The sequence below is a fragment of the Candoia aspera genome, chromosome 1 (assembly GCF_035149785.1).
Source record: "Candoia aspera isolate rCanAsp1 chromosome 1, rCanAsp1.hap2, whole genome shotgun sequence".
Taxonomy (NCBI): domain Eukaryota; kingdom Metazoa; phylum Chordata; class Lepidosauria; order Squamata; family Boidae; genus Candoia; species Candoia aspera.
Window position 1 is genome coordinate 68860961 of NC_086153.1, and position 15883 is coordinate 68876843.

General features: G+C 33.7%; 1 protein-coding gene across 2 annotated transcripts in view; it reads left to right on the top strand.

Annotated features, from left to right (window-relative positions):
• The window catches only part of ADSS2 (adenylosuccinate synthase 2), a 31383-nt gene extending 17923 nt beyond the window's left edge, over window positions 1-13460 (top strand). Inside the window, exons 5-13 of one of the 2 annotated variants that reach the window (XM_063306164.1) lie at window positions 1206-1272; window positions 3668-3775; window positions 4001-4082; window positions 5456-5582; window positions 6427-6581; window positions 7958-8082; window positions 9577-9674; window positions 10200-10349; window positions 11465-13460. In XM_063306164.1, the coding sequence (XP_063162234.1) occupies window positions 1206-1272; window positions 3668-3775; window positions 4001-4082; window positions 5456-5582; window positions 6427-6581; window positions 7958-8082; window positions 9577-9674; window positions 10200-10349; window positions 11465-11517 (965 nt within the window). In that variant the 3' untranslated portion in view covers window positions 11518-13460. The remainder of the gene's footprint in view (window positions 1-1205; window positions 1273-3667; window positions 3776-4000; window positions 4083-5455; window positions 5583-6426; window positions 6582-7957; window positions 8083-9576; window positions 9675-10199; window positions 10350-11464) is intronic. The other variant, XM_063306159.1, reaches the window with a different exon arrangement.
• Window positions 13461-15883: the final 2423 nt, after the last annotated feature.

Genomic DNA, 15883 nt, shown 5'->3' on the forward strand with positions numbered 1-15883 from the left:
CTCCCTATTCCAGACTTGACAAGACACTTATTTCTGCATTCTCATTGTTAGCATCAGATTCAGATAATGAGTGCTAACTTTGATTATACTACTTAACCAAATCTTGAGTCAAGCAGACAACTTTTTATCAGAGAAATTGTTAAAAGTACATCTTTAGCACCTTTCACTCATGCGGTCAGTTGCAATGAGAACCTTTTCAGGAAAAGTAAAAATTTAGTCAGGAAAAAACTGGTATCCTGGGAAATGTGAGCTTCCAAGAGTGTCAGGTGCTCATAGTGCACTGTGAGTACTATAATGAATGAGAAAGACCTGCCTGCTACTACTCTAAATAGTCTTAGTCCCATGATCATAGTTACCCATTCATCACTGATGATTATGATTATGTGCCATCAGGTTGTTTCAATTCCTAGCAACCACATAGACAGATTTTCTCCATGACAATTATCATCACTGATAAGCTACATTAAAGATTTATTGTTCAACCATGGGTGAGGATTTAGCCATTTAATGATAGCATCACCAATGCAATGAACATGAATTTGAGTAAACTCTGGGAGACAGTGGAGGACAGGAAGGCCATGGGGTCACGAAGAGTCAGACACAACGACTCAACAACAACAAAAGGATTTAGCAGTCTGTCACCTGGAGAGCCTCTAGTTCTGTTTCATAGTCTCTCACCCGCTCCAGTTCATCAAATAGATTTTAAAAAGTTTTCCACTGGCACTAGGTCCCCCCCCCCCACAGTAAATGGCTATGTGAGAATGATTTGGGTGTGGATCATTAACTAAAGAGAAAACTATTAATTTGGGACTAAGCAATCATTACAGCCAATGAAAGGTTTTTATAACCCTAATTTCAGAGGGTTCTTTGTGTTACCATATGTTTGTATATGAAATTGCATAGGAAAACCTCACCCAATTTAACTCTGAGACTGTTCACATTTGTCACATTTTTAGATTCTGCTTGACAAATTGTTTAAAAAAATTATTTAAACATACAATTTTATTTGCAGCATAGGACAACATAGTTTACAACCGCCACATTTCCAGTCTTACCAAATTGAAGTGTATAGTTTATAAACAAGTTTTTTCTGCTGGTATTTTCTCTTTGAATTTTTATTTAGTTGTTAATGAAAATGAAGATCTCCAAAACTGATACAAATTTGTATAGAAGTCCATTCATTTTGTACTCTTGAAATTTCTTAGTATTTGACTTCCACCAAGCTGCTGATGGCATTCAAGAACAACAAAGACAAGAGCAAGCAGGGAAAAAGTATGTTGTGCTTTGTCAAATATCTTACTTTTTTTAATGTCATGAAAGGTCTTTTTTGTCAATTCTTCTGGAATATTTTAAGGACATTTTGTGATACGATTATTCAGAAAGTTTTACAGGATGTCTGAAACATCTATAAATTTCTACTTATTTTTATATATTGATAAGGCAGGCAATTTAAAGGTTTAAAAAGTTAGATTTTTCCCAACCCAAATGGCATAACCAGAATACACATAATCTATGATTTGTACAATAAACTTGCTTTTAAATTGTAAGCCTCAACCTGGATGTATTATAACCCAAGGAATATATTAGAAAAAATATATTAGTCTGTTTTCTAAGGTGGAACATGTATCTAAAGAACAGCCACCCATTACAGTATATAAATCTTGTTCTTGATCCACAATAGAAAATCTATTTGAACCTCCAGGATCAGATTACAACTTGTTAGTGTAAACAGACAGTGCATTCTAGAGATTTGGGATTCTGAGCTAGATGCATATAATTATTAAATCTTGGTCAGAATCAGGAATAGTAGCTGATATTAAGTAAAAGCGTTTGAGATTCTGTGCTAATGTGTTGAAATGGCAGCATGATGTCGCTGATCAATGGTGATGGGTCCAAGGAGGGAAGGGATAGCTCTGTTTATTTGCTTGTCATTTTATTTGTCTGTGTTATCTGTCATGCCAAGAACAAATGATCAAATTAGAAGAGCTATTTTTTCTTGATCTCTTCCTTTCTATACAGTAGCAAAATATAAAAACGTGATTTTAGTTTCATCCATGCAGTGCCAAATAATTTTTTCAAACATTTGATAAGTCCATTAAAAAAAATCATCCTGGTTGATTTATCCTGATTTGCCTTTAAAGAGGCAAAATGCAAACATGGAAAACTGACTTTTATCACAATATAGAAAGGAGCAATACCGGATTACTCATGGTGTGGCATGTATTGTTTTGATGGGTGTTAGATTGTTGGATCCAAAATCCTGTAATAATAACTCTGGGTAGTTGTATTTTTAATATTTGCTATCTTTCAGTATATAATTTTTGTTTATAGTAGAATGCTTTTTAGCTATTGATATAAAATAACCATAAACAAAATAAAATTTGGTTGCTAATTAACAAATTAGCAAAAATATTTTTACCATTTGATTCATAGTAGGCTGCTAACTTACTATGTTAGCATACTATATTATTTATTAATTACCAGGGTTTCTATGCTGCTTCATTCCAGACTGATTAAGGATTCCCTGTGATATCACACTTGAAAATGCAGAAGTGCAGATATCAGATCAGTTTTGGGGGTTGTTTTTCTTCTGCAATATCTGAAGAGTAGGTTAACTGACCCAGTGGTCTAAATACTAAGATTTAACAGCTTCAAACCCCAGATATAAAAGTCATTTATGCTTAAATTAAGTTTTGTCAATGCTTTCAGCTTTGTATTGGACATTGGTGCAGATCAGCTGAGTAACATTAGAGCGCTTTGATGCATAGTATAGTGAACTCTTTCTGTTTCTTTTATATAGTGGCTGAGATCATACATTGCATTAATCCATTATGTGACTTGCCTGGTTTAGGCATAGAATGATGTGTGAATTCAGCCATTGTGTTTTGGAAGACCAACATTTATGACTGAAATGTTGGTTTGTTCAACAAACTATAGTTAAAACAAACTTTAGTTTAGTACAATGTATAAACTATTTATTTTATTTATGGTTAGAGGCCAAAAGATGTATAAACTACCCAATGAATAATTTGAGGGTCAGATGAGAAATACATGCTATAGAACTTAAGACAGCAAATGTTTTACTTCCAACCACGAAAGAAAACTTTTTGACCACTTTGAATGATAATATCTGTGCCATTTGAATTTTAATAATCTTAAAATTTAGCAATGTGCCGGCTTGTTTGAGATATTTTCTATGCACCAGTTTATGTTAAAGCAATTTCTGACATGCTAATAATCATACCATTAAAGGTCAGTGAGATCTGTGTAAAAATTTGTGTAAATTTTAACTAATGTACAATAAATGTGTATTTTTAGATGTTTATCGTATTTAACATCAGAAAGTTAGTGTTTAAACTGTCTGTGTGTATAAATGCATGCACATGCATACACATACATACATTTAAATTATTTATATCAGTGTCTGCAAAAGTCTGCCATTGGGAATGGTTGTCTACCTTTTATCCCACTTGCCTGCTGCATTCTGCCCTTTTTCAGTCCTCAGTTGCTCACATGAGAGCAAGTTTAACTCCTGTGGGTGGCAAGTACAAACCACCAAAATGAATTTTATTTTTAAAGATATTAACAAGAAATTAGTCATCTCATTTGAGAGTCAACCAGATTGTGTAGTATGTGTGTGTGCTTTTTTATTTTTTGTGTTTTAAAGCTTGGGAACCACAAAAAAGGGAATTGGTCCAGTGTATTCTTCTAAAGCAGCTCGAAGTGGGCTCAGAATGTGTGATCTAGTTTCTGACTTCAATGAATTTTCAGAAAGGTAACAATTTCTCTAGTGTAATGTTACATTCCATGTATATTTATTACTAGGACAATCAATTTTCTCATTTGTAGATTCTGATTTTCATACTCTAAAAAAATCCTTGCTGGATTTCTCACTTACAATTTTCTCTCTCTCTTTCACTGTCTAAAATCAAAGTCTATATCAAAGATTTGTGTGAATTTTTTACAGATATAATAGAATATAAACTTTTTTACTTTTTAGATTCAAAGTGCTGGCTAATCAATACAAGTCTATTTACCCTACCTTAGAGATTGACATTGAAGGGGAATTGAAAAGATTAAAGGTAAAATCATAGAATTGGCCTGTTAGCTGATGGATTTTTCTCTGGATGTTTTTTCTACTGAAAAGGCTTTTAAAAAAAACAGAAACCAACAACAGTAATAACTACTGTATCTGCATGAAGATTTCAGAGATGTTAGAAAAAGATTGTCATTGTATGTTTCTGTGGAAAGGTATTTTTTGATTAAAATTGTTCTATGGTGAATTCTGTTTTTCTGTTTCAAACAAGATAATTTGAGGAAGGTTATCTCTTAGGAGCTCATACTTCTTGTGAGCATCTGTAATAGGAATCTTGTCTTATGGATGGATAGGCATTTGTTTTATGGTATTAGGATACTATGCAGTGTTTTGTAGTATTCGAACTCAGAATCACCTAGTGGAGTCGACTGGTATAAATTTTGGTGCAGACAAAAGTTTGAGAACCCTGAGTGGCCAGGAGGAGAAATGATCAGGATCAGAAACATAACTATCACTAATAAGTACACCAACACTAAAGTTCAGCTCCGAGCCAGGAACCTCATCAGACCAGAACCCCCTGGATGGGATGGGGCATGAAGAGACAACAGCTGCTAAAAAGAGATTGTGTCCTCCTTTAGAATAAGATCCTTATAATACACTATATTTTTCCACCAACAGAGACAATACATAATATAGCAGGTAACTGAGAAGTGACAAAGCACTAAGTTCAAACAGGAGATTAATAAGGCACTCTACAGTTCTTTAAGAAAGAGGAGTTGATTAAAAAAGCAAGCTGTTACAGAATTGAATGTTGCAGGATGTGATGCTGACAACTGACTTTAAAGAATATACAGTAGGTCAGATTTATTAAGGAGGTCTAAAATGTCTGTAAGGTATGATACTTTAGAAGAGGGGTACCTCGGAATACCATTTGCTGTGGGTCAAAGGGGAGGGAATGACTAATGGCCTTCCTATTATGTTTGCAATGTTGCTGAGAGTACTTGACTGGCAAATATTGCCAGCATGATCCAGTAGACTCTTGATTTGATCCAATGGGGTTGTTCTTAATTTTTAATGTAAGAAAGAACTTCCTTGTTTCCTTTAAATACTTTACTGCTTAATCACGCTCATACATACCTTTTTCTTTTGTTCAAAGAGTAGCTCACTGCTGGCAATTATAACTATTTTAAAGCAGGACCCTTAAACCAGCTTTCACCAAACTGGCACAATCCAGTGCTCTAAATTTCAACTCCAATAAAGGATACCGGGTTGGGAAGACATATGGCTATTACTGCTAATTTATTTGGCATAATATCTACATTGCACTTCGGTCTTATAAACCAAACTTTACTAAGTATTTATTGCATATCACAATCTACTAATTGAATCCTAATCTCTGCAATATGCTTATTTGTCTAGGGCTATATTGAAAGAATCAAACCAATGGTGAAGGATGGTGTATATTTTATGTATGAAGCTTTGCATGGCCCTCCAAAGAAAATTTTAGTGGAGGGTGCAAATGCAACATTACTGGACATTGATTTTGGTAAGTATGAATATCAAAATGTGTTCACTTTGGAAAAGTGATTGTTATGTAAATAATGCCTCAAATTATTTTTTCATGTCCTTAAGAGATGAGTGAGTTTATCCCACTTGCCTGGGATAATTTGTTCTATTAAAGATTGCTACAGCTTAGTCTTTAATGTGCCATAGCACTATTTGTTTTGGTACTGTTATAAATTCTAGGTAATATAAGTAATGTTGAAAAACTTATTTATTAACTAGAACATATTGAAAATTATTGCCAATTCTGTGAATATTATTTCCATTCTAATGATGATAGAGATGAAATGTACTTTTTATAAAATTGTCTAGAATTTGGAATGTAAAATGTTGGGATAGGTTTCCTCAAGTGGAACTAGACTTCCCCTTCAAAGTTTGTACCAAGACATTTACTTTAAAAATCCTGCATTCCAAAAGAAGCCTTAGAAATAGGTATACCTTTCTTCTGATAGATACTGTGGTGCTATAATGGAGCATCATTAAATACAGTATGTGCAGATATATTAGATAACATATAATACATGTTCAGATATTGCACATAAATTAGAGCTATTACTAGAAATCACTTCTGAACTAAGCAGCAATATAGTTATGCTGGAGATGTTTTAAGTCTAAAAATATCCTTGCAGAGAGCTGTAAATTTTGTCTGGAGTAGACCCTTACAAGTATGTTAAATAAAATTGCTGCTATTACTGTAAAACATAAACAAGAGCTGCAGCCGTATATCTCAGTGGAAATGTTTATTAAGTTATACATTGCTCAGTAGCTTTCGTTGTAACAATACAAATCTTACAATCTATGTACCCTTTCTTAACCTGTGTTAATAGGTACTTATCCTTTTGTGACCTCATCAAATTGCACTGTGGGAGGGGTTTGCACTGGCTTAGGTATTCCACCTCAGAATGTGGGTGAAGTATATGGAGTTGTGAAAGCATATACAACTAGAGTTGGGATTGGTGCCTTTCCTACGGAACAAAACAATGTAAGTATAGTACTAAAATAAATTAGACAACCTGTGACCTGTTGGGTCATTCTTTTTTATGCATATAATATAGGCTTGTGCCATTTCCCCTCCTGTCACGACCCTTGGCAGAGCCTTGGTGAAGGCTCCTCCTCTTTCTTCTCCTCCTCCTCGGCTGACCTACGGAACTGCCTGCCACTTTGCTGGGTGGAGGGGATTTCTCCATTGACTTTGCTTGTGGCAAACTGGCAGGGAGCATTGGAAATCTCCCTCCCTCCCCTCCCCCCTTCCTTCTCTTGGTTGCTTCCTCCCTCCCCTCCTCATGCTTCCTTGCTTCCTCTTTCTGTCACTCATCCTTCCTTCCTTCCCTCCCTCCCTCCTTTTTTCTTCCCCTTGCACAATTTGCCATCCCCTCATGATCCTTAGGAGACCTTACCACGTTCCTCAATGCCTCCAACAATGGCAGAGCTTTTAATGTATTGCCTTCACTGAAAAAGTTCTTAAAAATTCTGGGAGAGATGTATCAATCTTGAAAGTAGCCCATGTAGACTGTATAGCAGAGTGAAACATCAGGAGTTGACTGCAGGAAATGTTTTATGGCATTTTGTATTATGTCATAAAATGGTTTATGATAATTTTATGTCATAAAATATTTTATAAAATTTGCCAAATTTCAATTCCACGGGAGTCATGGGTCCCGGATTTTGGACACATTCTGTAAGTTAGCCCATTTGAGGTACCTTGGTTCAAAAATTGTTGGCCTATGATGCACTATTTCACCCAGTTAAAGGTTACAAAGTACAAACAGACAGGAGAGTTTTAGTGGTATATAGATAAGCATCCATGGCCTCAAGTGCATGCATCTAATTTTCTGCAATATTACTTAAGGGTTTGATAGCTATTTTCCTAACAGTAGAGACTTTTAACAACTGCTTGATCCTGAATCCTGTAGAGCTTCTATTTCTGTTGGAAAGCAAGCTGAATTCTATTTTTCTCATAACCCTTCAGCATAATTGTTAACTAAGTTCCAGTTAAAGAGTGTTAGAAGTAGCAATGTTCTTATGAATCTGTCTGCCTAAGCTGAAAGAATGACAGTTTAAAATTGCCAGGAATTTCAGAACTTCGCAATCAATACATGAACAAAATCCTCCTGTGAGATAGCAGGTAGGCATTAAGTGCAATCAACATGGATTTATGAGAAAATTGCTTATTCTGCTAGTATTTTCAAATTAATATCTGACATTAATAAAGGTAGCTTCTGTATTTCTGTCTTCAGCTTTCTTACGTGTACATTACTTGGATAGAATATAAAATACACTTTCTTTTGTTATAAGTACATCTGGTTTATAAGTTGATAAAATTGTTCCGAGATAGTAACATCATTGTTGGTTTCTTAGGAAATTGGGGAATTGCTACAGACACGAGGTAAAGAGTTTGGTGTAACCACAGGGCGAAAGAGAAGATGCGGTTGGCTTGATCTTGTATTGCTTAGATATGCTCATATGATCAATGGATTCACCGCGTGAGTAATTTATACTAGTTTCATGATGACCTTCACATTGACTGGTGTTTATATGCTTTGTATATTATTCCAAAGTAACAGATGAAAATTATCTTTACTCCAAGTAAAGAAGTTCCGTTTTTTGAATGTTATTGTAGAAACCATAATGATTTTGAAATAAAAATCAGTGTAAGACTTTTATTGTGTGAACTAATTATACATATTTCTTGATGGAAATGTAGTACATTAATAATGTGCTGTCTGTTTTGAATTTAAATGGGAGACTGGTTAATGCTAATAACTATTAGCAGCTGTTTTTTTCCCCTGAGTGATTAATTACATCTAGCTCAAGTTTCTATCCCTGCATCTCTTTTTTTAATTTACCTCTAGGAACATGCTGTGAGTCATATATGTTGGTAGGATTGAGTATAGGTGAGAATAAGTCTTGCATTAATTAAAGTTTTAGGCATAATTTTGGATTTTTTCAATTCACTTAGGTTTTCCTTATTATAATATTGTTCCCAAAAAAAAGTGTTCTAACAAGTGGAATAGTATTTTTTTCCCCTAAAAATGGAGAGTATAGCACCAGAGTTGAGCAAGAGAAGGATATCCTGGTTATGTCAGCCTTACGAGGTAGACCAGACAGGAAACACGACCAGATGAGCTGATTCTACCTTATTGTAAGGCTATGTTAACAGAATCTTGCAAGTCTGAAAGTATTTCTCTCCCCCTGTCCCCTTTACAGCCCCAAAACTAGGGAGGGTCTCTTCTGAGCCTCTTGCCCTGCCCACATTCCTGCTGTGGACTAAGTTGCCTTTTATCTGACTGTTCCTTTGGTTGCATCTCATTGCCCTGTCTCCCAAGGTCATTCCCACATACCATTACATTATATGAGATCTCTACTGAAACAGTCCTTCTATTGGTTAATAATATAATTATAGTACTTTTCAATAGTGATGCCACCACTGAAACCCTTCTATGGAATTCCTTTCCTGCACAAAGCAAATATATTTTTAATACTCCTAAGCCTTTTTATATAGTAATATTTTAACAAGCGTCTCATGCCGCATGAAGATTTTAATCTAATATTCCTGGACTCTCCATTTCTGCTGGTTAGAAATTATTATTGTGTTTTTAGCTTTTGTTTCTAGTTTAATTTTAGATTTAGTATCTTAAAATTGTTTATATGCTGCCCTAGGAAAAAAATTGCTTTTAAAGATGGCATATATTTTTGAAGAAAAGTAATAGCAATAGCTGTGTGCAGATTCTAAAAGTAAGCTGTCACCTCTCAGTGGTATGATTGGCATCACAGAATATCGAACAACAATCACATTAGCAGGCAGCTGACCAGTGTGTCAACTCTAGTGATTAACACTGCAATTTATTTAATGATGTAATTTGATATTCAGTCAATAACTGAGTAGATACTATTTTAAGAAGGTAAATTTCAATTTAAAATCCAAGAGTTTATGTTTGTCTACACATAACTAAAATTTGAATACTTCTTTTAAACAGACTGGCTCTTACCAAATTGGATATTTTGGATGTATTTCCTGAGATTAAAATTGGGGTTGCTTACAAAATAGATAATAAAATCATACCTCATTTCCCAGGTGAGCAAATATGTGTGTACCACATATGTTCATTCTACAGCTTTACTGCCAGTAAAAAAGATACAGTTACTATTAGATGTGCTCCCTTGCTTCAGTAAGTTTGGTCGATATGACTCCATATATTTCATCTATAAAGAAATTACAGTTCCTTGCATTAATTATTTGGATAGGAAACTTTTCCCTTGTGTGATAGATAAAAAACGTCAGTTGTTTATTTCCATGCCACATACATTTTGTAAACTACCAAGGGAATGATGCCAATTGCTTTTCTTATTGTTTCTCTCTGTCTTCATTACCATTTTAGGATGGGATTAGATTCTTCAGTTCAGTGACTGGGGTAGCTAAACTTATTTTTACAACAGTTTTTCTGATCAAAACTGACAAGTTTGTTCTGAACTCTTAATAACTAATTATTTAGTTACTTCAGCTGTAGAAATTCCTGAGCTCATTAATTGATTAGTCTTACATTAGTGGTAGTAATATAAATGTAATTATGTCTATTAGTATGGTGTTTTTTCTTCTCAGCAAACCAAGAAGTCTTAAATAAAGTAGAGATGCAGTATGAGACCCTCCCAGGATGGAAGAAAGACATATCGAATGCAAGGACATTTGATGAATTGCCTCTAAATGCACAAAACTTTGTTCGATTTATAGAAATAGAGCTAGGAGTTCCGGGTAGGTACAGCACAACTGCACGTTTGAAGGGTCTCTTCAAATAATATGTGTTGTAAAATTGTCCTTGGGGGTCTTCATGTTGCTGTACAACAATTCATAATTTTTGTCGTTAGCTATTTCTAGCCATCAAATCACCCTCTGTAAATCTTAAGTTTGTGAAAAAGAAGCATCAAGGAATCTGAAATCTTGACTTTACAAATGAATATTGATAAGTCATGTTCCTATTTAAACTAGATGCTTGTGGTTTTAGATCATTTAATGCACTTGTTTTCTAAAAAGGAAATGGTTCTATTTTAATAATTTAAATTGATTGAATGAAAAGTTACCTTTAAACTTTGAGCAACCAATGACTGTCCTAATATTTCATGAATGGAATTGTATTCCCAAATGTGTTTAAGCTTTAGCAAGCACAATTCATTGTTTCATTATTTGATAAACTGGAAAAGTTCATATTCCACACTTAGGTTAGATGACATTATCAATTTTTAAAATGTACTTTTAAAAGAAGAGATCGTTGATGGAAAATACTGAGCTTTCATATATTCGATTCCCCCCCACCCCTGCCATGGCAAAATTACTAGTTTTTCTAGTAAACTTTTATTTTCTGCATCAATGCTGCATCCTTGACAGAACTGCTTGAAAAATTTTGATCCTAATCAACACAAAACATAAGATTAAGGAACAGAACATCACACAATTGGCCAATCAGTTAAATGAAGATATAAATTATCTGTGAATAATGAATCAGCATGTCCAAATTACTAAGGAAATTTATTTTATTTATTCTTCAAATTTCTATCACCGCCCATCTCTCCCAAAAAGGGGACTCTGGACGGTTGAAATTGAAATACTAACTGTTGATGCAATTTAAATAGTGCACACCAATGTGCAAGAAGCTGTGTGCCACTGATACAGTTGGTGTCTTATGTATTTTGAACCAGGTGATTTTCTTGAGAATCAATCACAGTGTTAATTGGTTTTCTAACATATACATGTACATCATGGAATAGTTATTAAAATTTTAAGCAATAATGGTTTATTCTGTTGAGTTTCATATACTCAGTTCATAAGAAAGTCTTTCGAAATATGATGCAAAAATGTTTTTGTTTTTGCAGTTAAATGGATTGGAGTAGGAAAATCCAGGGAGTCGATGATCCAGCTCTTCTAAAGATATTGGATAAATTGAAGAAAAGAAAGCACACTCCACAAAGACTGCTTGTTCACATACACATTCACACACACACAGACACACATCTCTTAACCCAATAAGCAATTATTAGGGTGGGGAAATTGGAAACATCTTGTAAAACCACAGTGTAAACCAACCAGAGATAGTCTGGGAAAAAAAACCAGTTATTGCTATAAAACGTTGACAGATCAGTATCATTTCTCTTACTACTTTGTAAGTTCCGGTTGCAAATATTGCCACCATTTGCCACTGATGCTTTTTCTCCAGATGTATCCCCAAACCCGTTTTCTTTTATTTTTATGAGTCTACTGTATGTCTGCTTTTGGTGGTATTACTTCCTGAAATTTTGGATGCTTAAGATAATGCAGTTTTGCACAGTTTTACATCTTCATTTGTATTCCTAAAGCTGTTATGCCTTGTATGGTTGCTGATGTAGTGTATGATTAAAGAGAGGGGTGATTTTATAATGATGATAAAACTAAATTTTTGTTACAGTTTTTATTAAAAGAATAATGAACTAGTAGTTTAGATGGAGTGCTTAATATGTATACAGTACAACTTAATTTATAAATGATAATATTGGAAGTGCTTATACTCCCTGTTGTACGGAGTTCATTCCTTTTTTTCCCCTTAGTTATTATACTTTTACATTTCAGAGTTTCATCATTCAGTTCAATTCATCAGTTCATTGGCCTATTGCCAGATCTATTCAGCAGCTGGTATTCAGAGGATGATTGGAAATAGGATGACCTAAGTATCACCTAATTTGCTTCTTAACACACAGAGTCCACGTGGGTTAAGATGACTTGGCTACCTATGTAAATAGGCACTGAAGACAATATTTATGTAAATCGACTTCTTAAAAAACTGAATTCATCATTGGCAGATACTCAAGACAATATATTCCATAGTTCCTAGTTGTGCTTTGCTAAAGACCTTTCTTTTGAGTATATTGTATGTCTAGATTGATCTAGCTTGTAGAAATGTAAGAAATTTCAAGCCAATTACATTCTTTAACCTTAATACCATTCATGACCTTTTCTTACTCTGTGGGCATTATTTTGTAAGCTGAAGAATGCTGATTTTCACTCTATGTAATTCTTCTGTACCTTTATTTCTGCAGTATTTTAGGAGGGGTGAGCCAGGTCTTCACACAGGATGCAATAAGTGAATGTACATGTATATTTTTAACTGACATTTTATTAAGAGGTTATATCTAATACTTGTCTACAGCACAGGTATCTAAAACAAGATGCTAACATCAGGGAATTTAACTTAAGTTTTCCAGTCCTGTTCATATTTGCAATGTATGAAATCATGTTACTGGAAGTACATTTTCCAGAATGTACATTTTCATGATCATTGTAGTGAGTTCTGAAAAATATATCTTAGGGTGTGAACTCTTAAACAAAATAATGTATTAATTCCTTTTGGTAAAATGTGAGGATTAGAGGGGAAACAGCAGCTTTTAAAATAAAATTTCTATGAAAATACCACCTCACTTTCTGGGAAAGTTAGCAGTAAGCTTTAGACTGATACAGATATTGCATGAAGAAACATGATGAATTTCTAAGACAAATAGAAAATCCTCACTGTAAAATAACCATGGTTCAACACTGTAATAGCTGTCATTTCTTTTTTCTGTTTTCTTTTGCACATGGAATTTTATTTTGAAATAAAGGGAAATTCACAGTCAGCCAAAAGGGGCACAGAATAATCTTAGACTGTTATACAAAGCTGTCTGTGTCAGAAAAATCATGTGCTTCAGTTTGACTCCAAGTTTTGAAGATGTTACAGACAAGATAAATGGAAACCATGGTGCCACGATGCCTTTTTAGAGGATTCCTTGCTTGTTAAACATGATCTTGCAAAGATTGTAAGTCATCTGTTATTGACAAGATAAAATATTTTAGAAAACCAAAGTTTTCCAAGTTTCCTTTGTACTCAGAAGCATGTTATTTTTAATATTTCTGGCCCAAACAAATGCCACCTTTATGCTCTTGCATGTAAATACTATGATAGTAGTTTTTCTTCTTTTACATTTGTCTTTTTATTCAATGTTATGCTGAGTTGATTTTCTTTTTTTATTTAACGAAATGTTCACTGTTGTGTCAAGATTCATTTCCTGGTTGCTGAAACTTAAAAAAAACAACAACCCCTCAGCCCTGCAGTTAGAATTCTTTTCATAGAATAGAATTGTGTTTTGATTCTGAATAAGGCTTTGACAGCAGTTCGTTCAAAACTCTCCCTGTCCACATTTTGGAATGTTAGCTTCTTGTATATCAGGCTTCCTTACTAGATTAGTACTGATGTATTCTGGATCTGTCTTTTGGATTTAATGCCCACTGTTGATAGAATACACTGGGAAAATTAACACTGATTCTAGTATTTTCTACTCTTTGCTTTCTTTTGCTTATTGAATATTTGAACATTATATGTTTTACTTAAGCAGCATATGTAGAATAGAGTGAATAATGTTACTATATATTGGTTGCTGGAGCATCTTTATATTTTATATATATGCTACAAGTTCAGCTTTTGCACATACGAAGAAAAAAAAAATCCCCAGACTTTAGTTTACAGCACTCTGCACACATTTAAGTTCTGTATCTAGATTTATCAAGTTTCTTAGAACTTCGTCAACTAATGAACGTGCTTGAAGATCTAGTATTTTTAAAAAGCACCAGTGCTCTTACTACTTGTCCTTTTTGGCCATGTATGACATCACAGATGGTACAGATCCCTCAGAACCACTTCTATAACAATTTTACTGATTATAAAATTGGTGTTTGTCCCAAGTCTTTAGCTCTAAACAATTACATTTGGGTAAAAAAAGGATTAATAACTTCAAAAATTGTATTTGCATTCAGAGCTTTAGTATCTTCATCATCCAGTCTGCTTTTGCAGTTGTAGCAAAACTTGGAGTGACTTTGTTCTATTAGGAAAATCCTTTTCTGTTACTAGCGTGAATGAAATAGTATATATATCCTGGCCTTTTCTGTCATTTGTTGAATTATATCCTGGGTTATTCAAGGGTGGCCATGATCCTCGCACCCAACGGAACAATGTACATTGAGGCCAGGAGTGAAATAAGCACACATTCCAGAAAACATGCAAGGTGCATATCAGTTTCATTTTTCATTAAGTTACATTGCCATGGAAGTGCTTATAACGTTCCAGCAAGTGTTTGTGGTATTTTGAACCATTTTTGACAGTTTATCTGGAGTAATATACCACATATACATCATTTTATAAAAGTTTTCTTACAGATTATAATTAAGTGTAAATTTTAAACCCTTAGTCCACATTCCCAAACTTCATATTCAATATTATATCCAAAATTTTTCTCCTATTTAGTCATACATTGCTTAATTTGCACATTTACCGATCCCATTTGTAACAACCTTTTATATATTTTAGAAACCATGTGGTCATTATTAGCATAGACTTGATCATCCCACCAAGATAATTCTTTTGTAACTTTAAAATTTTTGGCATCTATCTTAAATGGTTCTTTTAGTTGGAAATATGTAAACCATTGACATAAATATCCTTCATTTTCCAATTCTTCTCTTGTCTTCATTTTATATTTAATCCCTTCAAATTTTAATAAATCCGAATATTTAACCAATTATGGTTTTCTATTTTTTCTCGTCTTGTAAAAGCTTCTTGTAGAGAGATCCATAATGGTAATGATGATGTTAGAATAGGTTTATATTTTTCCCATACTCTTAGAATAGACCATCTAATACAACAATTATTAAATGCTTTATTCACTTTCAGTTTGTTGTACCATAAAAATCCATGCCAGCCAAATTTCAAATCATGTCCTTCTAAATTTAGTAATTTATAATCTTGCAGGGTGATCCATTCTTTTAACTATAATAAACCACATGCCTCATAGTATAACCTAAGATCAGGAAGACCCAAGCCACCACGTTCTTTAGCATCCTGTAATAATTTAAATTTAATTCTTGGTCTTTTCCCTTGCCAAATAAATTTTGAGAGATCTTTTTGCCATAATTTAAAAGTTTTATCGGTTATAAATATTGGGATAGTTTGAAATAGGAATAACATCCTCTGCAAAATATTCATCTTAATTGTGGAGATTCGTCCCATAAGTGATAAATTTAATTTTTTCACCTCAATAAATCTTGTTTAATTTCCTTCCATATTTTTACATAATTATTTTGAAATAAATCACTAGTTTTTGCTGTTAGCTCAATCCCTAGATATCTAACTTTTTTAACATCATTAAATCCTGATTTATTTTCTAATATACTCTGATTGCTTTGTGACATATTTAAGTTTATCATTTTCGTTTTTTGATTATTTAGAAGCTGCT